Source organism: Melospiza georgiana, chromosome 11 (assembly GCF_028018845.1).
Source record: "Melospiza georgiana isolate bMelGeo1 chromosome 11, bMelGeo1.pri, whole genome shotgun sequence".
NCBI lineage: Eukaryota > Metazoa > Chordata > Aves > Passeriformes > Passerellidae > Melospiza > Melospiza georgiana.
In genome coordinates this window covers 4,699,538-4,724,749 of record NC_080440.1, presented here as the reverse complement: position 1 = coordinate 4,724,749, position 25,212 = coordinate 4,699,538, and the positions used below count along the sequence as shown (strand labels likewise).

The following is a 25,212-nucleotide window of genomic DNA, read 5'->3' as shown; positions in this document are numbered from 1 at the left end:
GAAACAACATGTTGCCCTCCCTTTTTGTCACACACACACAAAAAAAAAAGACAAATTCTCCACCTAAAATCAAAGCAGATTTTCCAGAACATGCATCCTTTAAAAAGAAAATCAGCAGAGAAGGCAGAGAATAAAAACCCCTACTTCTTGGCTACTCAGACAAATTCCCTACAATATCCTAAGCCTGACTGTTTATTTGGGAAAACAGCACATGCAGGATATTTATGCTATTTCTCTTGGACAGAAACATCCTCCTTATGCAAAGCTGGTTGTTACATGCAATATTTTTAGACATCCATGTGTGTCATCCCGTTAGGGAAAAAATAAGAAAAAGAGTAATTAGACAGGGTGTAAACAGGAAATCTCAAAAAAACACCCTTAAGCCAAAAAAAACCCCCAAAGCTGTCAGAATAACACATCTCCTGAAGGGAAGCTCAAGAATGGAGAATTTTGAAGGGTCTGGGGTCAGGAGCAAACCCCAATGTGCTGTATTCCCTCCAGGTCAGATTTCTCCCTCCCAGAACAGGGCAAGTTACAAAGAATTCACTTGGCCTATGGACACTGATGTCTATTTTTAAGCCTTTTTTGTTTTAAGGTCTAGAGAAAGAAAATTAAAAAAAAAATAAAGAAAAGGAGCCAACAAGATCCAAAGCCTACAAACTTTCTGGCCAAAGAAGAGAGGATTACACGTAAGCTACACATAATTAAGACAAAACTGGGAGCTGTGTCTGCCGTGACAGGCTCAGAGCCCTCTCCTGCAGCCACCTAAATACCCATGAGCAGAGCTTTAAAACCACCCAAATCCAGCAAGGCTTCACACTCTAATGCTCTGAATTCCATGAGAACTATTTTGGACTCTCCCCCCAGTTCTCCTCTTTCCTTTCTCCCAGTATAAACCCCTTTGTTCAGGCCTGGGTGCTCCTGGAAACATCCCAGGTGACACCAGGGATTCGGTCCCAGGTGCACTGAACTGTGCATGTTATTTCCATGAGCTCCTGGCAGGGTAACTGTGTGAAATTAGACTTCACTGGCAGATGGATAGCTCCAAAAGAAGGAAAAAGTCACCTGTGCTGATGCATCCAGTGATGAGAGAGAAAGGGGAACCATTTTCACTACATAAATGGGCAGCACACAGCCTTAAACCCGGAGTTGGAAAAGTGAGAAATTGGACTGTGGCACTTGATTAATACATAGATTATAAAAACTGGCTCATTTATTCCTGAAACAGGCACAGCACAGCATCTCAGGCAGTCAGAGCACTGGAGAAAATAATACAGGTAAAAAAAGCAAAATTCCCTCTCTCACAAGGCAATGCTGTCCCTTTGCACAGTGACTTCACAAAGGGCATCCCAAAATGCCTCCATCCTGCTTTTGGCACTGGCACAGAGGCAGCAGCTCTGCTTTCCAGGTGCACTAAAGAACCAGCCTGGATCTTTAAAGGATACCATGTCCAAATCCCTGCCTGAGCTGCACTTTACCACCCATTAAAGCATCACCAGTAATTTCATGTAAAGGTTCTGTTTTTATAATCCAAACTTCTCTTCTGTAACTCATAAGCCTGTAAGAGATTTCAAAGCTTAATACTGAAGCCCCCACACTTCAGGTTTTCATTGGCATTGAGGTGGGTTTTTCCTTTGGTTCTGAAGGCATTTGGGATCAGCTCCTCAGATCAGCACTGCTTCACTGACTTTGGTACAACCAGCCAGCTGATGTCTGGCCCTGAACGTGCACAGCCTGATCAAAATGTGAAATCACACGCAAGAATGTCTTGCCATAAGGAGCTGCCCCAGCCAGGCACATCTCAGGAAAATAAAAACCTTTGCCTGTCCTTCTGGAAGGAAGGGGCCTGCTTGCAGCTGGGGGGAAGAGGGAAAAAGTTATAATGGTTGGAATGACCTCAGAGTTTCCTGGTGTGTCTGTGGGGAGAGCAAAGCTTCATCGTGTTCCAGCACTTGGAGTCACTCAGAGCTGGAAGGAGTAAGCAGGAAAATAACAGACACAAGTTTGGGGCTACACCAGCATTGCTGTGGAAGCTTTTTAATCAATCTGCACAGATCTCCCAAAACACCCTGGTGCACACTCTGGGGAGCCTGTCTGCCCTGACCAGTGTGGGTGCCACCACTCAGGGTCCCAGGGTGGGAGATGAAACCGATGGATGAGGATTGGAAATGCTCCACTCTGCCACAAGTGGAGATGTGAGGGAGGGAAGCACTGCCCCAAGCCACTGGCACATCCTACCCCACTGTGCCTCTCCAGCAGCCTCAGATCAGAGCAGAGCCCCTCTGGACTCACTGACAGCTCCTGCAGCGCCCAGTGGGGCAGCTCTGGCTCCAAACTCCAGTTTCCCCAGTCTCTGCTCACACCAGCCAGTGTGGCAGCCACAACACCACAGTCTGGCTCACACAGACACAACAAACCTGCACTGATCCCTTCCAGGGCAGGGGCAGAGCTCCCACCAGCTTTATGGGGGCAGATCACGTCTCCAGACATACTGCCTCTCCTTCCTAATCTCCAAGCCATAAAGAAGCCTTTGGCTGGAGTCCTGTCTCCAGTGTAGTCAATTAATTTTGCCATTAATTTTAGTAGGGTCAGGGTTTTGCCTTAAATAATTTGTTATCTTACCATTAACCTTTAACAGAAGCCACTATCTGCCTAATGCTCAATAGCCAGTGATGCTGCACAGTGGCTGGCTGCATCTTTCATCCTCTGTGTTCTGGCAAACCCTCCTGTAGGACCAACCAGGTAACTCCAGGTGCCATCCCCCATCCCTCCCAAGGGCCCCAGAGGCCACCTGGGCTCTGCACACTCATCAGATGTTTACCCACAGCACTCAGGGACTGTGCAGAGCCATTCCCAGGCCTCAGGATATTCTCTTTCCCAGCACCAGCCAGGCAGGGACAGACGCTTATAACTGAATGACAGGCACAGAAATGTTTTAAGATGAGACAGGCTGGAGAAAAAAGTGCAAGCTTTGCACTTTGGAGCCCCTTTGATGATGGTCTACATGGAAATGTTGGCTGTGCTGCAGTTTGGCAGTGAGCTGGAGATAAAGCAGTGCCTGGAACAGAGAGGCTGCCTGGGTTGCATGGCACCTTCCTAAAATAGCCATGAGAGCTGGAGATAGGATGAAAAAGCTGGCTCCTGCAGAGCATCAAGTGACTTTCATGTAAGCCCCACCAGCTGAGCCAGTGACAAGTCTGGCACAGGAACAGCCCAAGTGCTCTCCCCCACTGCAGGACTGGGGCTCTGCAGGGCCACGTGCCAACAGACTTTTCATGCAACCCTCCTTTCCCCATTTATTCTGTTACTCCTCATTGCAGGGGATGGCAGATTTAAGGGACTCTTTGATTCACTGCATTGATGGCTTGTACAGGGTGACAGGCACGGCCTCTTGGGGTTATTAGAAAGATCCCGCTCACCAGAGCAGGTCATGGGGCTCTAAATCTCACGAGTATGCTGTAATAAGACCCCAAAAAACTGAACAAAACCAAAGAACAGCGATAAATTAAAATCCAGGAAACCAATTAATTCAATCTTCCTCAAAATAATAAATCCAGCAACCCAGCCAGGAGTTAAAGCCCTTTGCCAAGAGCAAAATATAAACAGCAGAATTGCAGCTTTATGCTCCCAACCAGGAGTGTGCAGTGTAAAAAACTCACCCCCCTCCTATTCACGAGGAAATCTTGCAGTGTGGCTGCCTTTCCTGATGGCTTTTTCCTGTCCTTGCCTTTGCTCCATCCCACATGGGGGTGCAGGGGCTGCTCACTGTGCACCAGCACAGGATGAAAGCACTCAAGCGCAGGAGGCAGAGGGAAGAACTGCTGCTAAAGTCTGGCTCTGCAGACTCTCCAGCTGCCAAGCAGGGCCCAGGCAGCATTTCACCTATCCTGGCACTGCTCAAGGCCACAGGATCTCCCTGGCAGTGTTATCCCAGATGCTGAGTCCCTCTGACAGAGGGGAGAGGTTTGCTATCCTCTGAAGGATCAGCACCTTTAGTGCAGAAGCATGCTCTTTAAAGGTGTCTCAAGCTGAAAACTGAACAGGTCGTGTCATTCCAGATGTGCTGACACACCATTCTTGCCACTTTGAGTGTATTTAAAACAACAGTGAGAAAAGAAGAGGCAGGCAACTCTACACTAATGCTACTAAAAAAAAAAAAAACCTATCTGGAAAATTAATAGGAAACAATCAGTAGAAATCTCAAGTCAATGAAATCCAACATCTGCTTTCCTTGGCAGCACACAGGCAGCAAATTGGTGTCTGCTGGAGACACACTCAGCAGCAGCAGCGGTGCTGAGACACTGCAGGCAGGTCATTACTGCACACAGCCCGCTGGGGTGCTTTGTTCCAGTGCAATCTCCTGGGAATTCAGGGGAAAAAGGTCTCCTGTGGGATCAGAGTGCTTTCCTGCTGCTACCTGGCACAACAAATGCTGCCCATGAGGGAGCAGCACCCCCTGTCCCTGCATGAGCAGTGCCCACAGAGGGCAGGAGTGGCCACCTGCCCCCCTGTGCCCTGCCCTGACCTCTGCTCCTCAGCCAGGACACAAAGCAGCTAAGCTCCAGCTTCTTTGCTTAAGTCTCCACAACAGGAATCTCGGGGTTTATTCTGTGCAGAGCTTCTGGTAACTCCTGAGTTTCACCTCACTCCAGAAGCCATCCCTGACCCACAGAACAAACTCAGCTTTGCCTGTTACAGGAATAGTTACAGAAGATGAAAAAATACCCTTAGAGAAGAGTAGTTTCACATCCCTGGAGCCCCACACCCTGTCCTTGATGCCTTTTTGCCTCTCCCCAGCCCTGAAGCTCCCCCCATTTCTGATGGCTTTTCACAGGATGCTCCTCTGTCCCCTGCTCACCCCTGAGTTGGGTTTTTGAGGGAAGGCTCCCAAAGCAGGAGATACATGCAGAGCAAGCCCTGATCAAATAACTACCATGCCCTCCAGGCACCATCTCATCCTCCAAAGTCATCTGGAATCTCTTCTTCCCCTGCTCCATCCAGGTCCCTGCACCCAGCATTTTCCCCTTGGACTTTTCCAGCCACTCATGCTTGGCAACAGACCCTCAGGAACCCGTATGCCAGCCTTGGACTGACATCAGGTAAGAGGGAGATGAAAAATAATTGAAGAAGAAGGCTAAAGCACAAGTCCTTTAAATCTGCAACTCTTTAAAAAAAACTGCAGAGAGCAAACAATTAAAGCAAGAGAAGTCACAGTAGTCGGAATGGGCTGGAGCAGGCAGTGAGCAGCCTTTCTGTGGAGGCAAGGAGCCAACACTGCCAGTGCCAGCAGCTTGCCAGGCACTCAGGGGGCTGATCCAGATGGTTCCACATTTCACTTTTAAAGCAAAACAAGTGCCTTGGATCAAAGGCTCCTTCTCAGCAGCTGTTCCCCCCAGCTCTGTGTGCACTGCTGCACCTCCAGGCCGCTCTTCCCAGGGGTTTTTCAGGGGGTGAGAGAGGAGGGGACCTCATGAGGAGATATTTAACAGTTGAATTCTGAAAGGAGTTACTGTACCAGGCACCGACCGCCTTGTCTCGTGAATCCGTGCTTTGTTCGGGTTAAATCATATCTCAGGGCAGCCCATAAGGGTAATCTCTGCAAAGAGGTTTCTCTCTAACCAGAAGTTAGAGATCTTTGCTCCAGCTGCAGCAAAGTTACCAGAATCCAGCTTGGATTTAGCTGAAGTAGCCAAGGCAGCATTTCCAACAAAGGCAGGAAAAAGCAGCTGTAAATGCAGGGATAAACAAGCAGCCCCTTATCTCCTCAATGGAGTGCAAAAGACGCAAAGAGATTTTTATGGACTGATCCTCCAAGGCAAAGAGAGGAGCAAGCAGAAAGGTTTCAACCCACCCCACCCCAAACTTTCTCTGCTCTGTGCTGCTTCCTGGCTCTCTGGGGCTCCCAGCTCTGAGCTCTGCATGATGTTTACCCCAGGACACGCTGCAGGAGCACTAAATAACGTTATCTGTCACTGCTAAGCACCAGAAATTAAAATACAGCCTCTTACCTCCACATTGCACAGCCTGCTGGTTTAAACGGACTGGAGAAACCCAAGGAGTATCCCCAGCATGCATGCATGCACTAAGCCTTCATGTTTTCCGTGCATGTGAGCTGGGGGCAGAAGGGAGACACGATCCCAGGCTCCTTCCGTTGCCATACAGTCTGAAGGAAGTGACCTTAGTGTTTGTGCTTTGATTATACTCAGAAACAAAAGCCCTTCCAGAGTGAGTCAGGGGACACAAGGGGTTGAAATGGGATTGTTAAAAATGGGAAAGCATTACAATTGTGGGCTGGCTGGTTTTGGTGTTTTTTTTTTTTTTTTCCTGCCTGTGATATTAACCCCGTTATTATAAAACAAAACTGAATGAACAAGCAGGAGTTAGTGAGCAAAGGCACAGCACAGGTGGCAGTCCTGGGGCAGGGAGACACCTCAGTGTGGGATCACGGTCCCTGTGTCACAGAGTGCCCCATGCTGGCAGCTCTGTGCTTGTTGGGAATTGCCATCACCCCTCCAGCTCCTCCACCCCACACACTCCTATCCGGGGTCAGGAGGGGCCTTTGTGCTAAAACTTGGCACTAAAACCTCAATCCACCCCCAGTCTGAACCCCCTGGAGCAAGGCTGAGCCCTGCGGCAGCATCTGAAGGGATACAGAGACAACCAGAGCTTTCTGCTCAGCACAGCCACCCTCACCCCATCCATCAACTGATACCGGCACTGCCCCTCCCTGCATCAGACACCCCCAGGCACAGCATTGCACTGGGCTGCCCAAACTGCCCCCCAGAGCACAGCTCTGCTGCTCTGAGCTGGCTGCTGCACTCTGGGGAGGGAACTGAGAGCAACATGCTCTCGTGTCCAGCCGAGAGCACGGACATCATGGCTGCGATGGCCTTGTCACAGCCTTGGCCATCACTGTGAACCTGCTCCTGCCCCACAGGAGTGCCCTTGGCTGCTGGCAGAGGAGTAAATCACCTGCCTGCTGTTCTCTGTGTGCCAAACACTGAGCTCTGCTTTGATTGCCTGATTCCTTCCCCACTGGCACATCAACCCAGCAGGCTGCACAAACTGTGGTACTGGGTCAGGCACAGCACCGGTGTCACACAGAAACAGCTCTCCTCAAAGACAACTCAAAGAAGTGACACTGCTTTCACTGAAAATGGGAAAAACAGAACAACAAAGAGCTGTGCACCCAACTCCAGGAAGCTGCACCATCCAGAGTTCCAAGCTGACCTTCAGGCAGAGGTACAGAACAGGCAGACAGTCTCAAATTTACACATGCAGTTACTTCAGAAATCTGAATACTCTTACTCAGTTATTTATGCTCTCAACTGAGCAGTCAGAGGACAAACTATGAAGACTCTCCTAGCCCACTTTTAAAAATGCAGGGATCTATTTAATTTTTTTTTCTATTAAAGTTCAACACCTGGAACAAACTACCTTGCTTTTCCCAGAATGAAAACAGGTCAAACTTTGGACAGCAACACCTCAGATGTGGCTCCCTCTTCTCAGAGGTCCTAAAGCCCCTTGGCCAAGCTGAAGTGCCCCAAACAGGAGGCTCTGTGCCCGGTGTTCGAGGCCAAGAACAGGTTCCATGAAGCTGTGTAGGGACAGAGCCTTCCCAACAATGCTGGGAGAGCATTCCCTCACATTCTCCCTAAATAACATCAATCCAGACACCTCCAGGGGCAGCTACGCCAGACACTGGGATGCAGTGAGGTGCCAGAGGTGTCTCACCCTCCTTTAATTCAGAAGAACCAGCTTTGATCAAATATCCACCCCTTCAATAGCTGCAGACAAAAGAGTTGTCTTTTTTCCCAAAGTTACTTTGTAAAAGCCAACATTCTCATAGTCATGAGACTACAAAAGCTTTCCACCCTGTGCTCAATATCACAGGTTTCATGAAAAAACCATAAGCTGGCCCCACATCAGGCAGGAGGGTGCCAGGTCAGGTCCAGCCAGCTGGTCCAGACTGCACCAGCAACCTTAGAGACAGTTTTGGGAAGGGATTTCAGAGCAACCAGCTTGCATCTGTTTTCAAAACAGACTCCAAAGCCCCAAAAATAAGATGGAAAATAGACAGTGAGTCATGTTTCCTTAGAGACATGATGTGAAGGTTACCTGGGTGGTGCCAGCTCCTGCCCTGCTGGGATAACCACAATGACAGGAATAGCTGGAGGAGAGAGAGCTCAGCTCCTGGGAGGATCCGTGCCTTCCAAACACACACAGAGCAGGGCTGCATAATTCAGCTGCACAGAGAACTTATTTTCACTGAGAAAAAAAATTAGAGTTTAAAAGAAATACAGCACACCTGTAAGAGGTAGGAAGCTGTTGGGAGTTGAGCACAGGGAAATTCTGAGGCACGAATGAGCTGGGTTTGGGGATAGCAGTGCCACAACCCTTCAGTGAAGGGTGACCCTACAGGGAATGAAGCACACCCTGGCCCCCTCAGCAAGGTGAACAGATGCACTGAGCTTGATATGGGAGAGGAATTACTGCCACTTTCACTATGGCTTAACAAACACCAGCCTGCTCAAAAGCTCACACCTGCTGTCCAGAAACCACTGGGCCAAGCAAAGGAGGAGCCAGGATGCTCAGGAAGCAGCACAGCACCAGCAGTCCCAAACAGAAACACCACAGTCTTAATCCTAGCATTGCTTGGACTGTCAAAGAAGACTTTTAATGGCTAAATCCAGCACATTCAAACTTTTCTCAGCTTTTTGGTGACACTTGTTCTCCCCATCTCCTTCCCCAACACAGCACTGCTGCACATTTAAATGAGTGACAGATCAATTAGTGGGGAAAAGTGTACATGTGTACTTGTGTGTGGGAGGGTATTTAAGCTAATATATTCCAGCACTGATAGCTTTATCCTCTTTGCAGTCTCTGAGAATGAACTGGCCTCCATCTGTACAGAAGATTAGTAGAATCACTAATCACTAATTATGACTCAGAGGTTTTAAGAGCAACGCAGACTGTACAAGGGGTGGCCTGATTTTCAGAAAATGAGGGGACAAAGATAGCACAGTGTTATTTTAAGCACATGGACAGTCCATCCAAGATCACAAAGTGCTGCCAGCTAAAGGGGTGACAGAGACACAACCACACAGGAGGATGAAAAGGAAGCTTGGAAAAACCAGCACGTGCCTGGAATACTTTTAAATTTACCTTTCCATACAGTTTGTGTCCAGTCAGAGCAAGCTGGCCTGCCTCTCTGCAAGGGCCAGAATGGAGATTTATCCAGGCAAGCCCATACAGTGACACCTTTGTGCAGGAGCTGCTGCCTCTGGGAAGCGGCGCCGGCGACATTCGAAATCCAACGTTCTCTGCGAGCTGCGTCACGTCCAGGGGGAAAATATTTACACAGGCCCAAGTGGTGTGTGAATAGAAGGCACTGTTTGAAACTGGCACCATCACACCCCGAAGGAAATGAGATGGAGTTCACAGTCTGGTTGTGAAGTTTGTCAGCGAGGGAAGAGGGAGAAGCCATAAAAAAGAAATGATATTTTTGTTTGAATCAGCTCTCTCGAACAGAAAACGCTGTATCATGAGCTCAGATGGAAACGGATCTGGCAGAGAGCTCTGGAAAGCTGCTGTTGGAAGTGTGCAGAGCCAAGTTTAACTCTAAGCTGTCAGGAGGCAGTGCCCCAAGGTCCCAGCCATGGGGACACCTCCCCATGGCAGCTTTGGACATGATGGAGTTTCAGCAGGTGACACAGGAGCAGCACCACTGCATTAGACCAGACCCCTTCCAAAAGAAAAACAGCTGGATGGATGAAAGCAGCCAGAGCAAAGCTTTCCCAGGGTAACCAGCAATCCCCAGTGCACAAGCTGAAATCTTTGAAGGAACACAGACACATATTCAGTGTCCTCTAACAAGGTTTTCAAGCTCCTTTTGGAAAGCCCTGACCCATAAGAACACCTTGAGATGCTTCTGCTGAGCATCACTCCTGGGGTCTGCGTGGAACAAAGTCCTGCCCTGACAGCACAGCCCCAGCTCTGTGCTCTCCCTCACCACTCCAGCACTGCTTTTCATCATTGTGAAAAGAGAAAGGAAAAAAGGCACCTCAGTTTGTTGTCAGCACTTTTCATAGTGGAAAGTTAAGGTGTGGCAGCAGAGGAAGCATGGTGCTCACTATCCAAACCAACTACGTTAGCACTGGAGGAAACACAAGGCAGCCACTTCCTCTCCCACCCCAGGTGCCATGGGCCAGACACACGGACAAAGCTGATTTCTTGTGCTTCATCAGCAACATTTTTCACTTCATGCAGAGGAAATGACCTTTCAGAGGTTAAAAAGCACTTTGTCCAAAAGACCCATGTGAAAAGTTTACACTGTTATGCCATAATTTATCAGCTAATTACCAGTGCAATTGGTAATTTCAGTTACTCCTAAACTGCTTCATCACAGAGATGCTCCCATATCAATCCAGCAGATCAATCTCAACCTGCCATTGTATTCTGCAGGGAGTTTGGGAACAGTTTTCCCAATTTTTTACCACTTTGTGTGGAGCAGACTGACTGACACACATTCAACCCTGACCCTAAACCTTTCACTTGACCAGTTTTTATTTTTTAAGAGTTGGCTGCATCATTAAATAGACTTTGATGCCATGTCCCATTCCTGCTTAACCCCACTGAGGAATCCCTGTGCTGTGGGATGTACTGGTGGCAACTGGCATTGATATCTCAGAGGAAAACTTTGTGTCAGTACCCCAAGGAAAATGAGGCCAGTGGTAATGTAGGTAACTAAACATAGGATAAATGTTGATTCTAGAAGTCTTTGGCCTTGCAGCTGCTTATTGACCTCATTTATATAAAAATTTCACTTTGTTTTACTGCCCTATAATTAAATCTAAGACAGGTGGCCTATAAACCCAGCACATGGAGGGTCCTGCAGAAAGTTTTCTCTGGGAATAGCATCAGGACACCAAGAAATGCCATGTTGTCCCATCTCAGGCATCAGGAGGGGCTCTGGGAAGACCCCCCAAAGCCACAGCACTATGTGCCAGAGCTCCACAACAAAATACAGCCCTCAGTCCTTTCTCTGGTAGGAAATGGGAACCCTTCAGTAAAGGTTTCTATGCCAAATTCTCCTCCAGGAATTTTCCCTAACGGCCCCAGTAATTCATACTGACTTGCTGCTGTTAGAAAAACGACCAGTGCCAGCTTTTCCATCAGCTGTCTCTGCAAATCTGTTATTTCTAGGACAGGCTTTAAATGCTCCCTGCCATGGACAAGGTAATGTTCCCTGGCACAGAAGCCAAGGGCTCAAGAATCAACTCTCACACTGTGCAGCCTCTTCCCTCCTGAGGGTTTGGGGTTATTTCAGAGTGAAATGGGAAACCCCAGCAGTGCTTTGGCTCACAATCTCCTCCAGATGAATGGGCTCTGGGCAAGCAGGACATCCCTTCTGACAGATGATGGGAAGGATCCTGGAGCAAGGATCAGCTTGGGGAAGTGCCTGGGCTGGGGTGAAGTTGCTGTGCCCAGGTGAGACAACAGGTAAAGCCTTGGAAAAGGTTTCCCACATCCACGTGCCAGAAACACAAAGACCAAGGAGAAGGTGACTGACAAAGGCTGGTTTGTGCTTGCTGGGGTGGGTTTTAGTTGTGCTTAAAGCTGCTAGGGCAGGTAAGGGCTTTGTGCAGGCAGAGAGGATTGGAGCCTGCCCCGTGACCACCTCTGCACCTGCCAGCTCCCAAGCACAGCTGGGACCCTGCTCAGACACACAGAGGTGTTTGGGGCTTCTCTGTGCTGCAGCTCGAGCTCAGCTCGCCCACCAGGCTACCAAATAGTTCGCATTTTAAAAAGACTAAAAAAATCCCCCTCACCACAATAACACACGTGCCACCCCAAGGAGAAGGAATCCTGTTTGCTTTCCTTTCTCCACAAAGATGTACTGGTGATGAAATAAGAGACTTACTAGCAGCATCCAACCCACACAAAAACAGCCACTGGCCCACAAAATGTGACCCCCAAATACTGATCAAGCAAACTGAGGCTTCCAGGGCTGATCAGCAGCACAAGTGCCTGTCACCTCACCTCACCCTGCTCATCCCTTGCATGCAGCTCAGTGCTCTGAGTGCTGCTTGGTGTCCTGGTCTGTCACATCATGCACAGTCCAGGGAACCCTCAGAGAGGGGAAAAGCCCATGTGTAACCACAAAAACCTCTATATGACACCCATGGCATTTTTCACATCTGAGATATGAATGCAAAGGAGCCACACAAATGTGAGTGCTCTCCATGAAGCCAAGGTGGGAAATGTTAAGCACCTGTCCAGGAGTTAATTTTAATAAGAACACAGAGCAAAAAGGTGTTTTCATGGTGCTGCAATAACTACAGGACTTCTGAGGAAAAATCTGAGATGACAGACAGCATCCCTGGCAGGAAGGAGTGCTGCTATACCCTTTCCACAAAGAACAGGGGAACAGAGGAAAACAAGGATCTGTGATAATGATGGGGCACAAAATCTCACACCCAAGATTAGAGTCCTGTTCCACAGACACTGCAACATCCACTTCCTCAGAGAAACAGCCCCATGGAGTGCTCTGCACTGCTGCTGCTCCTACACCGAGCCTGAGGTGAAGAAATGTAACCCAGGGTGGCTCAGAGCGCCTCCCTGTAAGCAGGAGCCACTGCCTCTAGCTGTTTCCATAGCTTGAAGTGCTTAAAAAATTAAGAAAACCAATGTGATTCCTGCAAGGCTCTGATATCTGAGCAGCTGGGTGACCTTTAGCACCGTGTTCTCAGTCCTGCACTCACTGGACTCAGCCAGAGGCTTGAGCAGCTGAGAGCCAAGGCCAGCACAAAAGGCAAAGTGTTACACAACCCAGCAAGGAAGGGCTGCAGGGCTTTCCTTCAGCCATCTCACTTTAACACACCCCAAATTGCCACTGGCAAATTCCTGATGTTAAAATGTGAGCGTTGCTCTGCTCCTGCCAGGTTTCACCTCCCAGGGAGGGCTCTCAGAGCAGCAGGTGAGGAGCAACAGGTCCCCTGCCTGTCCCCAACAGGACAAGCTGTGGGCAGAGGGGAAGGGCACTCCCTGTCCACTTCCCTGGCTCAAGGTTGAGAGAAGAATCAATCTTCTCTTTTCACCCATTTTCATACCCCCAATCTCCTCTTTTCCCCCATTTTCACATCCCCACTTTCAGACACTGGCACAATGTCAGTGATGCTTTTCATAAAGAAAAGAGAAGACAAAGCAGCCACCAGGACACAGTAAGTTTGGGCAGAGATACAGCTGCACTGTGTATGGAAAAAAAATCTCTTTTCACCTCAAGCCAGCCATCAGAGTACGATGAAGAGGCTGAATACAGCTGTTGTCTGAGCTGGTGCCCACTGAGTCTTTGTTCCAGCCCTGGAGGGATGGGGTTTTACCTCCATGGGGATGCAGTGGGGAGGGAAGGCAGTCTAGGCTGCATGCTCTGTATGTGAACGGACCTGAAAATAACACCCACACAGCACAGGTGCAGCTGGATTTTACTTAGAGGGGAATAATAGAGTCAGGGCTGCATCCCACCACATCCCTACAGGTCAGTAAAAGTGGGCAAAGGACGAGCAATGACACCTTTACTTCTGCATTCCCTAACTAATCATGATCCATATATGGATCCATATCCACAGTGATACCTGTGTCAGACACACCCCACAGCGTTTCCATGCATGATCTGCCCAAGGTACATCCAAACACTGGTACATTTACCACTGCAAAGCTGCTCTCCCACTCCTGAGCCCTCCCTAAAGCTCAATACCAGCAGATCACCTTAGGATTAAACAGGCACAGATGTCCTCTTAGCATGAGGACTTTCCCATGGAAGTTGCGCCCCGGTGGCTCTGGAGAGCTGTTTGCTATGAGCTGTGCCACTCTCTGTATTGCAACACACCCGGGAGAGGGGAGAAGCTGCTCTGGAACATTCACCCTGGTGTAGCAAACACACACAGTGAGGCTGAGAGCAGGCAGGCAGCACAAGTTCACGTGCGAGACAGAAATACAGACACACAGAAATAAATAATGCCAGCAAAAACAGACTGGAGAAGGAGTGACACCACCCTCACTGCAACTGGACGACACAGTCATTGCAAGCACAGGGCTGTGTTTAAGGGCAGCCCCCTAATTGCCATTCCAGGACCCACGGCATCCCTCCCGAGCAGCAATCCCTCTGTCCCAGGACCCACTGCATCCCTCCCGAGCAGCAATCCCTCTGTTCCAGGACCCACGGCATCCCTCCCGAGCAGCAATCCCTCTGTTCCAGGACCCACTGCATCCCTCCCGAGCAGCAATCCCTCTGTTCCAGGACCCACTGCATCCCTCCCGAGCAGCAATCCCTCTGTCCCAGGACCCACTGCATCCCTCCCAAGCAGCAATCCCTCTGTTCCAGGACCCACTGCATCCCTCCCGAGCAGCAATCACTTTGCCATGCACAGAACTATCACGTTACAAGCTGCTGCTCTTCAGTGACACAAACACAGCAAGAAAAGCCACAGCCAGGCTCTCCCATGGGAGAGGGCACAGGCAGAGAGGAGCTCCCGGAGCTCTGCCCCAAAATCCCGAGGGCACGGATGGTGACAGCAGCAAGAGGGGCTCCCAGGGCGCGTTATATGGGGAGCAGCTGGCCAACACACCTGTGGATTGACTGACAAAACACACTTGGCACAGAAAGCATCCCCCCAACCCCCGAACGCCAGCACTTGCAGAGCAACACCGGGACCAGCTCAGAGGCAGCTCGGGACCCTCCGAGCACCTTCCAAGCGCCGCCTCATTGATCCTCAGCCCATCGGAGAGAGAGCACGCACGGGGGCAGGTGCCGGGATGCTGCTGCGAGGAAAAGCCAGCACGCTGATCTGGATATATATTGATTTTTACCTGGTAGACATCGCGGAGGCCGCACCAGGCTCGCAGCGCCTGGCGTGCCGCCCGCAGCCGGGCCGAGTAGCAGCGGCGCAGCGCGGCCACGGTGACGGTCCAGAGCAGGCGGCCGCCGCCGAACAGCACATCCTCCACGCCGCACATCAGCGCCGGAGCCATGGGCTGGGCGCCGCTCACACGCCTGGCATGAGGCTGCTGCCCGGCTTTATGCTGCCGCTCAGAGCCGGGGTCGAGCCTTCAAACAAACTCCTCTTTCACGGCGCTTCCTGGGCAGGTTCCCAGGCATGCCCTGGCTCCTGACGCCCGGCCAGCGGCTGCAGTAGCTCGGCGCGACCAGCAGCTCACACAGCAGCCTTGTCCTCAGCGGCTTATATAAAGCTCCGTTAAGCTCCGCTAGCTAGCACTGTGTTTCCTAATTAAATGTTAACCCTTTTGCCAGATGCCCCGACAAGGAGCCCGTTTAGATGCTGCGGGAGGAGAGGAGGACGCGGAGCGCTGCCGCACTCCGGGGAGCTGGGCAGGCGCTGCACACACGAATCCCGAGCTGTCTGCCTCCAACACCTCATTATCCGCTACACGGGGAACAAAGCTGTCATCGTCTTCTCGCGGCGCAGCCCGTGCTCAAATTATACAGCAGAAATCCCACTTGAAAAAGGCACTTCGGGAAACCAGCAAGCGCAGGGAAGCAGGGAGGGGTAGGAGGGGAGGGTGGCGAATCGGTCCTGCAGAAATAGAATAGCTTGGGAGAGACCTTAAAGTTCATATTGTCCCAAACCTCCTGCTACTATGGGCAGGGACACATTCCACTAGATCAGGTTACTCAGAGCCCCATCCAAGCTGGCTTTGAACACAACTTGTGCCAGTGCCTCGCAGTAAAACAGATGCACCAACTTCTCCTCCAGCTCTGACAGCACAGAGCCATACCTCTGTTCAACACTTCCCCCTCGGCTGTTGCATCCTATGGGGAAAACACCCCAAACGTGCTGAAGAGATGATTAAACTCTACTCTTCACCTAACTCCATTAACACAGCACTCGCTGCATGAGAAAAACAAAGCTGGGCATTGTAGCCGAGCTCCTCACAACAGCCCGCAGCAAATAAACACTGCAATAATCACCCTCGAGAGACTCCAGCCTTGCCCCGAGCCAGTTTGAAATTAAACAGCACCCTGCCCTCCTGGGGTTAAAGTGTTAAAGCTCCCAAACCTCCAATTTGAGCACTTCTCCCTATTACAAGCTAAGGGAAGGTGGAAGACAAAAGATGATTAATCTTTTTAAACCCCTCCTCAAAGGATTTGACACTTTCTAAGCTTTTTTGGGACAGAAGCCACCATCAGCACCTTGTTAAGAAACGATTCAAGGAGCGGATTTTTGGCTAAAATCATCAGCAAGGCTGACCTGTAAGAGCGAACTCTTGTGCTGCGCAATGAATGGAAAGGGGCACAACAGGCGGCACACGGGCTGGGTGGGAGAGCTAAATCCCACCAAATCTCCCCAAAGGGCACTGCCTGCCTCTCCCGAATGCCCTCAGGGAGGAACACACCTGTGTGCCCACAGCACAGTTCGTGAGGCATTCGCAAACCCCCCTTCATCCCTTATTCATCAGCCTGCTCCCAACTGCAGGAGCTCGCACACGGCGAGCGCTGCCGTGGCAGCTGGGTGATGTAATTCTGCAGGCAGATGCCTGCCTGCCTGTCTGAGACAGGCTGTGGACCTGTGTCTCCGGGATCTCCGTCTTCCCTTTCGTGCACGGCACAGTGAAAGCAGCCCTGGTGCTCTCGGTGCTGGCATCCCTTGGCTGTGCTGTTGCCAGAGGGTTTTGGTCACTCCAAGCCTTGCTTTCATATGGGGAAAACAACAACCACATTTCAAATGGGTAAAGCTGCTGCAAAGTGAGCCCCAAGCAGGGGAGGATATGGCTGCTTGTAACAAGAGATACGCAAAGATTTGGGCTCTACATTGAAATCTAGCATCCATATTCCCACTCCATGGGTTTTATTGTCCCCTGGAATTACTTAAGAGCCTGTAACCACAAAAAAAAAACCTTCCTCCTCCTCCTGTGCTGCCCACCACTGTGTTTAGAGGACTTTGACAGCAATCCACAGGTACTGAACAGAACAGGTTTGCCTCTTCCACTGGGAGGGAGTGGTGACAAACATCCATGGGGTTACTCCAATAACCCGAGCCAGCAGCAGTGCCAGGCTGGGCAGCAGGGAATTGCCATTCCCTCCCAGAACACTGCTCTGGAGAGGAATCAGCCAGGAAAATCTCCAATAGCATCCGCTCACTGCGGTCAAGTCATACCCAAATTTAAACACAGAGATAAAAAAAAAATTCCGTTTTCAAGTGCCATTTCTAAAAGAAAAGAAAAGGATCTTTGTAGCTAAAGAAACAGTGCAGGGAACTGTCCTGTGCCAGGAAAATCCAACCAGCCCACTAGGAAAAGTTTACGTGGTTTTGTGCTGTGCCTGCTGCCCTCAGTGCCTTTTTGTTTTGCCTTTTTTCCCCCATTACCTAACTAGATTGAAAAATAAGGATGATGATTTTCTCTTTCAACAGAGCACAGCAGATTTGTGCTAGTTTTTTTTGGTTTTGGGTTTCTTTGCATATTTGGTTTTTTTCAATAGCTCTGTGATCCATGGTATCTTTACACTTAAATTACATTTCTGCACAGTTTTCTTTATGCTTCACAAGCTCCTATGAGCCTGAGCAATGGCCTCAGATGCTCCATCTCAGAGGGCAGAGCCAGAGGTACTCAGGCCTTCCCTCCTCAGTGCTCCCAGCTGCTTTTCCCATCAATATTCCCATCACCTTGTGCAGGCTTTATGCTCCTACAGCAAAGTTACAGCTCCATGGGTTTGCTGGAGCAAGGCAAGAATCTTCTCTCCACCCTTATTCAGGGCACATGGACTTCAAGTCCAGTCTCATGAACTTCACCCATTTTTTCATCCCTAGGTGATAAAACAAGTAAGAATTAAGTCCCACCTGGAGTTCACCTTCCCAGCTGACCCAAGTACAGGAGTGCACTGTCCCTTGAACCTGGGCAGTGTTAAACACACACAGAAATAAAAAGCAAAAGAAGTTTGTGATGCAAAGAGCAGCTAAATACAATTTAGGATCATTTGGGTGGAGTTATATGCAGCTGATGAATTATCCATTCACATCAGTCTGAGTCTTTTATTGACTTCCACTCTAAGAACCTGACTGCATGCGAGTTAGTTTGAAATTCCTAAATAATACCCAGGCTCCTTAGAGTCAGAACAGAAAACAACATTCAGCAAGGGAAAGGCAGCAGGATAAATACCCAGGTGGTTTCCAAAGGCTGTACCATCCAGATTTCCATTCTGTGAGGGGAAGGAGGGGGAGAGAGCTCTCAGAAAATGTCTTTGTAGATCCGTGTACCACTGTCAGGGGAGCACAGGAGACAGCTACTGCAGATCTGTTTGATGTGCACTCATATGAACAACACAGCACTCACTGCTGATAAGGAATGAGCCTACACAACAGTGATCTAAGGAGAATGTCACTTGAAAAGGCAACAGAAAACTTGATGTGTGGCAGACTCATGCATCTCCTCACATTATTGACTGCAGATCCAGAATAATGAGTAATAAAAAGAACAAAGGTTTGCTACCAACATAATAGGAAAAGATGATCCCAAGTGGATTCTCAGGCTTCCTTGCATGTTATCTTCTATGCCAAAATTAATGGAATGAGGCTTAGCTGAATTGCTGCTCCTCTTTTCAAAGTTGCTCATATGAAGTTTAGAATAAAGATGAATAAAGAATTCATCTGCCTGTGAGGCCAGAGGACAAGAGCATCAATCTGCTTTTAAATCTACAATGCAGTATTGCTCCTAGACAGGACTTTTGATTAGGCATACAGGAAAGGACACACACACACAAAGTCCCTGGTGACAGCAAATGAAATTAAAGCTTTGATCATTTTCAGTCTCTGAACCTTCCACAAAAGAAGGTGAATTATTGTGCAGATGCATAAAATGTCTAATAATTCTGCAGGCTCACAGATGTCTGTCCTGACCAGAGCTTGCAAACATGCTCTAATCCATACTCTGCACTCATATTGATTACCCCTGATTGCAGCCAATATTTGTAACATTCTGTAGAGTGAGCAGTAAAGTTCAGGGAACACAAAAATAAACCCACAAGGAGCCCTCACAAAGTTATGAGAGACAATTCTGGTTCATGGCACACACCACTACTGACATTTGCTGTTACCTGCACTCCAAGGGCTCCAGCCCTGAAGCCCTGAGCCCACCCAGGACAATGAGAAGCATCACTGAGATTTGTGCTAGAACCCCAAAACCTCCTTGTCCTCTGAATTGCCACCAGGAACCAGCTGCAGCCCCACTTCATCCTGCTTCACCCAGACACGCTTCTCCTTTCTGTACAAATCTTTGTGCAAATCTGCATGAAAATCTTCCCATTTTGCTCAAGTTAGAAGGCAACAGCACACAATTGCACTGCCTTTAAAAATAAACTTAAGCACTGCTCAAAGGTGCTGTTTTGTAGGCGGTTTCGTGAGCATGAACAACAGGATTACTTGGGAATTAGGACTTTCAGACAATGCTGAAGGCTGTATATCCCCTACAACTTTATTTTTTAAATTCCTGTCATGAACCAAGGCTGTCAAGCTGTGAGCATTAATGCAATTAACCCCAAATAAAGATGAAGTGACTTTTCAAAAATCGGTTTTGCTACACTCTGGCCCTTAATTACCAACTTAAATATAAAGTGAAATGCAGGCACTGGGCACCCTCTCTTTGATGTTCTACCCTCTCAGTGCATAAGATGCTTAAGCAGCAGCACCAGTGCACAGGATAAATCTGTAATCCAGCCTGCCCTGCTCGAGAGCTTCTGATGGAAGATTCAACTTCTGGTAAAAGTGTTTGCAAACCAATTTTGTTCCTTGAGACTATAAAAAAGAATTAATCACAATGTGCCTCTAACTAACCTACTTAATCCTTCACATTGCGCAAATCTGGAGACCTCTCAGAAATAAACTCTACACTTCCACAAAGATTTACCCACTCCCATTCACATAATCAAAATTTAATTTAGAAAGAATGAAAGGGCCACGCTACTCTTCTTTAAGGCAAACAACAGCATCCAGTGTAGCTATTTCTTTATCAGGTTCTACACCAGGAATTTCAATTCCCAGCTTTTGCCCACTGAACTGCACCTGTGTCAAGTGCCTGATGTAGCTGAAAGCCACAACTACACCCAAAATAATGCACAGCTCCAGAGGGAGGCTGATGCCTACGTGGATGAGGCACAGCCTCTAATAAGCTTATTTAACAGCAGCCTTACATATTTCTAAAGGAGGTGCTGCTGTTTTCCCTCCTCTCACAGAGCCTGGGCTGCACTATATTGCTCTACACTAATAATATAAACACAACACCGTGATGAACACATCTTTAAAGATGAACAGCCACTGTGCCAGAAACACAAATTTCCTGCAGTCTGGATTCCACAGTAAACTAATTAGCACTTCACATCAGAAACCAAGTGCCACAGTCTTTTAACTTCATAAATGATTAAGCAGCTGCTGTCTGATTCCTCAAACAGCAAACTTCATACCTGCCATACCCAGAAGTACAAAATCAGGTCAGGTTCAAAACAAGCAGCAGATGCTCCAGTTTCACGAGTCAGGGTTTATCACCTTGCACTGCCACGCTATCACCAGCAGAACAACACCACCCAGTTCCCAGATCACAAACCCAGCTCCTCCATGCCCTGTGGCCAGTGCAGCAGGGCTGTCATTTAGCACAGCTCCACTGGCTTCAGTGAAACCTCACGTGTCCAAACCCCATCAGGTGGGGATGCTCCAGGAGGCTACGTGACATCTGGCAGCATGACTTCAATGCAGGTCACTGTTAACATGTAGCTACACACAAACTGCATTCAAATGTTTGTAAATTTAAATTTTTATAATTTAAATGTTTAAGGTAGGAGAACTTTACAGCCTCAAAGTCAGTTTGTAGCAAAAAGATACCTGGCAGGGAGAAACACCAGAGCTGTGGGGAAAGAAGGGTGAGGAAATGGGAGAGAAGAGTTTGATCTCCAACTGAAAGAGGGTTTGTCTCTATCAAACACAACAAAGCATCCAATATAGAATGCTTTCTAAATACAGGTTTCTGCCCTTTCCCAGGTGCATGGTGATGGCCAGCACAGCAGATGGGGACCAGCAGGGAGGCTGACACCTACCCAGCCACTAGCAGCACCATCTGCACCTCTGTGGGCACAGAGACCAGCCCAGGGACACAGCTCAGGATGTGACACTGCCCTCCCTGCTCCAGGATGGGGCAGGACGCTGGAAAACCACCCTCCTGTTCTTGTGGGAAGGGCTTCCTTCTCAAGGAAAGCTCCCTCAGGAGGGCACAGTCGTCACCAGTGACATGGGAAACCATCCTGCTCTTGGTTCTGCTCCCAGGTCACATCTGGAGGAAAGCAGAGATCAAATGGCACAGGGTGGAACCGTGGAGCATCCTCAGAGCTGCAGAGGTTGGCACCACCAACAGAGAGGGCTTCACCCAGAAGCCTCCCTGAGGAAATGATTCAGCCCAGCAGCCCCTGTGAGAGGCAGGACACCCCAACACCCAGCTCAGGGCTGTCCTGATGGGAAACACCCAGGGGATGTGACAGCACAGAGGGGAGAGACTCTGGCTGCCTTTGCAAGCTGGGGCAGGAAAAGCAATTCCTCTCCAAGCTGCTGATTTCACCCACCTGAAGGTGCTGATCTCACCTCAGTGCTCCCTAACTGGGTCCCAGCCCAGCAGCAGGTCACTCTCACCACCATGCAGGCTGTGCTGTGCCTCCTGCCCCAATACCAGCCCTCAGAGATGGTCCCCAAGCCTGAGAAGGAACAAAGAGCCTCCAAAGAGGGACTGAGACCCTGCAGAGCAAAGGGCAAGTGACCCTTTGAAAACAAATTATACCCCATGAAAATAAATTACACCCTATGACCATAAATTATAGAAAGAGACAGAACACCCTCTGCACCTCCAATCTCAGTGGTCTTGTACCTCTACCTCCCTCAGACTGGCAGCAGGGAGTAATAAAGTGCACAAAATACTTCCAACAGCCTAGTTTTGGAGGCAAAACTGTAACATCTGCTGTGCACTCACACACCATGCTGACAAAATTCCACCTCCTGTGCCCAATTACTCAGGTGAGTCATTGCAGTCCCTTCACCTCCCAGCAGCTGGAGCAGGGCCAGGTCCCTCTCTCTCTGGCTGGACACTCCCCTGCCCATCACCTCACTGGAGCCATGAGGTGCTTCAGGGTCTTATCAGAGACCTGGCAGGTCCCAAGTCTGCAGGGCCAAAGGGTTCCAGGCAGGTGACACATCCAGCCCCACAGGTTTGTCCCCGGCTGCAGGAGGGGCTCCTCCCCAGCTCTGGTCACTCAGGTGTACACTCTGCTCCCCAAAGGTGCCACACCTGCCCAGATTCCCCCAGGCACCACCATGGATGCTGCCACTGCCCTGATAATGTCCCAGACAAACATGGGGCAGCAGCGTCTCCCTCATTTTGGGCATTAAAGGGAGCTTGGAGAAGCCAGCTAATTACTGCTGGGTGAAGCGTTTCACAGGAGATGGGAGCACGTGAGGAGCACAGAAAGCCAGGGCTGCCCCAGCTTTAGGGTGGTTTTATAGCCTCGTTAATCTGTGGCAAATGGGGCAGAATTAGCACATAAATACTGGGCAGAGATCTACAGCTCTGTAAGAGGAAGCATAAATGAGATAGTAAAGTTTCAGCATTCTGCATGATATATATGGACAAAGACAAAAAAAGAGCCCAAACCTACCAGCTTCCTGACAAGAATCTCTTAAAGAGTGAGAATAAGTGATATGTAACTCTCATAATTATATCCTCAGTGCATTCATTCTCTTAGCATGAGTAACTCAGGATGCTGTAGCCTCCAGAAAAACCATGACACAGAGCAATGCTCTGCCCTTGATTAGGCTTTATGGGTCATGCCCAGCCCAGGGAAGGTGCACCCAGGAAAGGACTTACCCTTCCCTAGGCAGCAGATGACAGAGCTCAGATCACTGCACTCCATCAAACACGAACCAAGACAACATCTTGGATGCCTTTCTGCTTCTTCATTCCATCCCCAGTTCCAGGCCACAAACCCAGCAGAGCAGGATTCACTCCTGTGGCCATTCAGCATCTGGCACAGCAGAGCACCAGTGCTGATACCATCAAAATCCTCATTTAAAGCAGCCCATCCTCAGGGCTGCTGCTGGCAGGGGATGAGGGCAGCAGCACAGGTGATGCTGTCCCAGGGCCACCAGCACCCACTTTGTTACCCTGATTTTTTAAGATTTTCTAAGCCTTCTGATGTTGACATTCTTGTAGCGAATGTTCTCCCACACTTTCTGTAAATAACTCATTGTTTTGCATTCCTTTATGAAAGAAGAAAAATTTGATGGACTGTTGGTTTGTCCAGCGTATTGGAGAGGTGGCACTGTCACCCTCCAATCCACTGTCCCTTCTAGAAAACTATAAATGTTGGAGTCAGAAAATAAACTTCCCTTTTTTCTTCACCTCGAGAACAGCAGTGTGCACTTGTGTTCTTTTGTGTCCTATAGTGACATCCACTCCACCTCCACCAGGGCCCAGCCCCAACACTCCAGCACACCCAAGAGAATGGTCCTGTGCACGTTTTCATCTGGGATTTGATCCTGCACAACCTGAAGTGAACAAATCTTGCTGCACCTGCTGTAGGTGAGCTCAGTTCAGATCCTTTGAGGCAGAGCTGTGCATTTTCCCAGCCAGGGGAGAATCACTGCCCAGGGGAAAGAGAGAGCATTTGTTAATAGAAGAGGCAAAAATAAATTAGTGCTGTAAGTCCATATAATGAATTGCCAGCATTTTTAGTGCTGTGGACTGATGTTTTCCGTGAGCACAGGTCTGCCGCAATCGCACTTCCAGAGCTAGGAAACACAAAACCACCATTTCACAATGGCTCATCTGTTGCTACAACAATTAGCGCCTCATTTTATTAACAAAGTACCTGTTAAAGTGCTCATTTGCCAGCTCTGGACAAATAAATGGGCAATAATCATCTAAAATTTGAAAGGAGGCAGGTTGGGATGTCTTGTTGTTAGACCAGATGAGCTGTGGTGTAAGGCATCTCCTGAAGGTGAGCCTGGCTGAATTTGGCTGTGGAGAAGGAAACAAGCTGAGCAGCTCGTGGCATTTCCCCAAATCGGGGTCACTCTGTGGCTGTGGGGTGCAAGGAGCAGCTGGTCCAAAGGAGAAGGAGAAAGAGCAGCCATTGAAAGGACGCCTTCAGCCTCACAAGGCATCCAAAACAAACAAGCAGCATGCCATGGGCTCCATCCAAAGCCCATTGAGAGCAGTGGAAAGCCTCCAGCTGCCCTCAATAGGCTCCTGGGGAGGCTGGGCATGCCTTGGGAGCCCCATGAGCTGCCCCACCAACAAACACAGTGACCCCAGTGGGGACTCCTCACCTCCTGCAGCTCCTCTGTTCTCCTCAGTCCCAGCAGGCACTCTGCAGTCATCAGCTATTCAAGCCACACAAGCTATTCAAGCCACCCTTATATTAAATAGACTTATTTAATACAAGTATAAATTAAATATATAAAAATAAAATTTTTCTATGCAGTCCCAGGAACTCATACAGGCATGAACCTACTGCTGATGTAGCTGTTGTCAGCAAAATCTGCATTAAAAACCTGAATTCTGCTTCTGAGCTTCACAAGGTTCCTTCTGGAGCCACCACACAGCTCAGTCCCTCTCAGCTGCCACCCTCATGTTTGCCCAGGAGTTTTCAGGAGTTGGACAAAAACCTGCACTGATGCTCCAGAAACTCCAAGTTCTCACCAAGAGAGGTCAAGTTTAGAGTGAGCAAACCTCCTTTGAAAGCCTCAAGTCCTGATGCAATTTTCCCTCTTTTTTATGAAGGAATCCCCAAGAGAAAGGCCTGACGCCAGCAGCGCTATCGGACGCTGCAGGGTGGGAGCAGTGACGTGGGGAAATGTCAGAAACACAAACAATGAGAGAGGAAGAGGGAGGGAAAGGCTGAGGGCACAGCTGGGGTGGCCACGGGGGCAGTGGCAGCCCATGGAGGTCAACAGGACCTCACTGTGCAGGCAACAGGGTGAGGAGTGGGCATGGAGCCCTGTCCCTGCTGGGTGGGGCTCACCCACACCTCATACCCTTTTCACAAGCCCCACCAGACACAGGGGGCACAGCAACCCTCCCCTTGCCAGCACATCTGTCCCCACAGCTGGTGGCCATGGCCAAAACCACAGGAAAAACGGTGGGTTTTTTTGTTTGGTTTTTTTGTTT

At 49.2% G+C, this 25,212-nt stretch overlaps 1 protein-coding gene across 1 annotated transcript in view; it reads right to left on the bottom strand.

Annotated features, from left to right (window-relative positions):
- Window positions 1-15,030, bottom strand: part of FRMD4B (FERM domain containing 4B) — a 78,717-nt gene extending 63,687 nt beyond the window's left edge. Inside the window, exon 1 of the mRNA XM_058031847.1 lies at window positions 14,869-15,030. Coding sequence (XP_057887830.1) covers window positions 14,869-15,030 — 162 coding nt within the window. The remainder of the gene's footprint in view (window positions 1-14,868) is intronic.
- Between the last annotated feature and the right edge of the window lie 10,182 nt (window positions 15,031-25,212).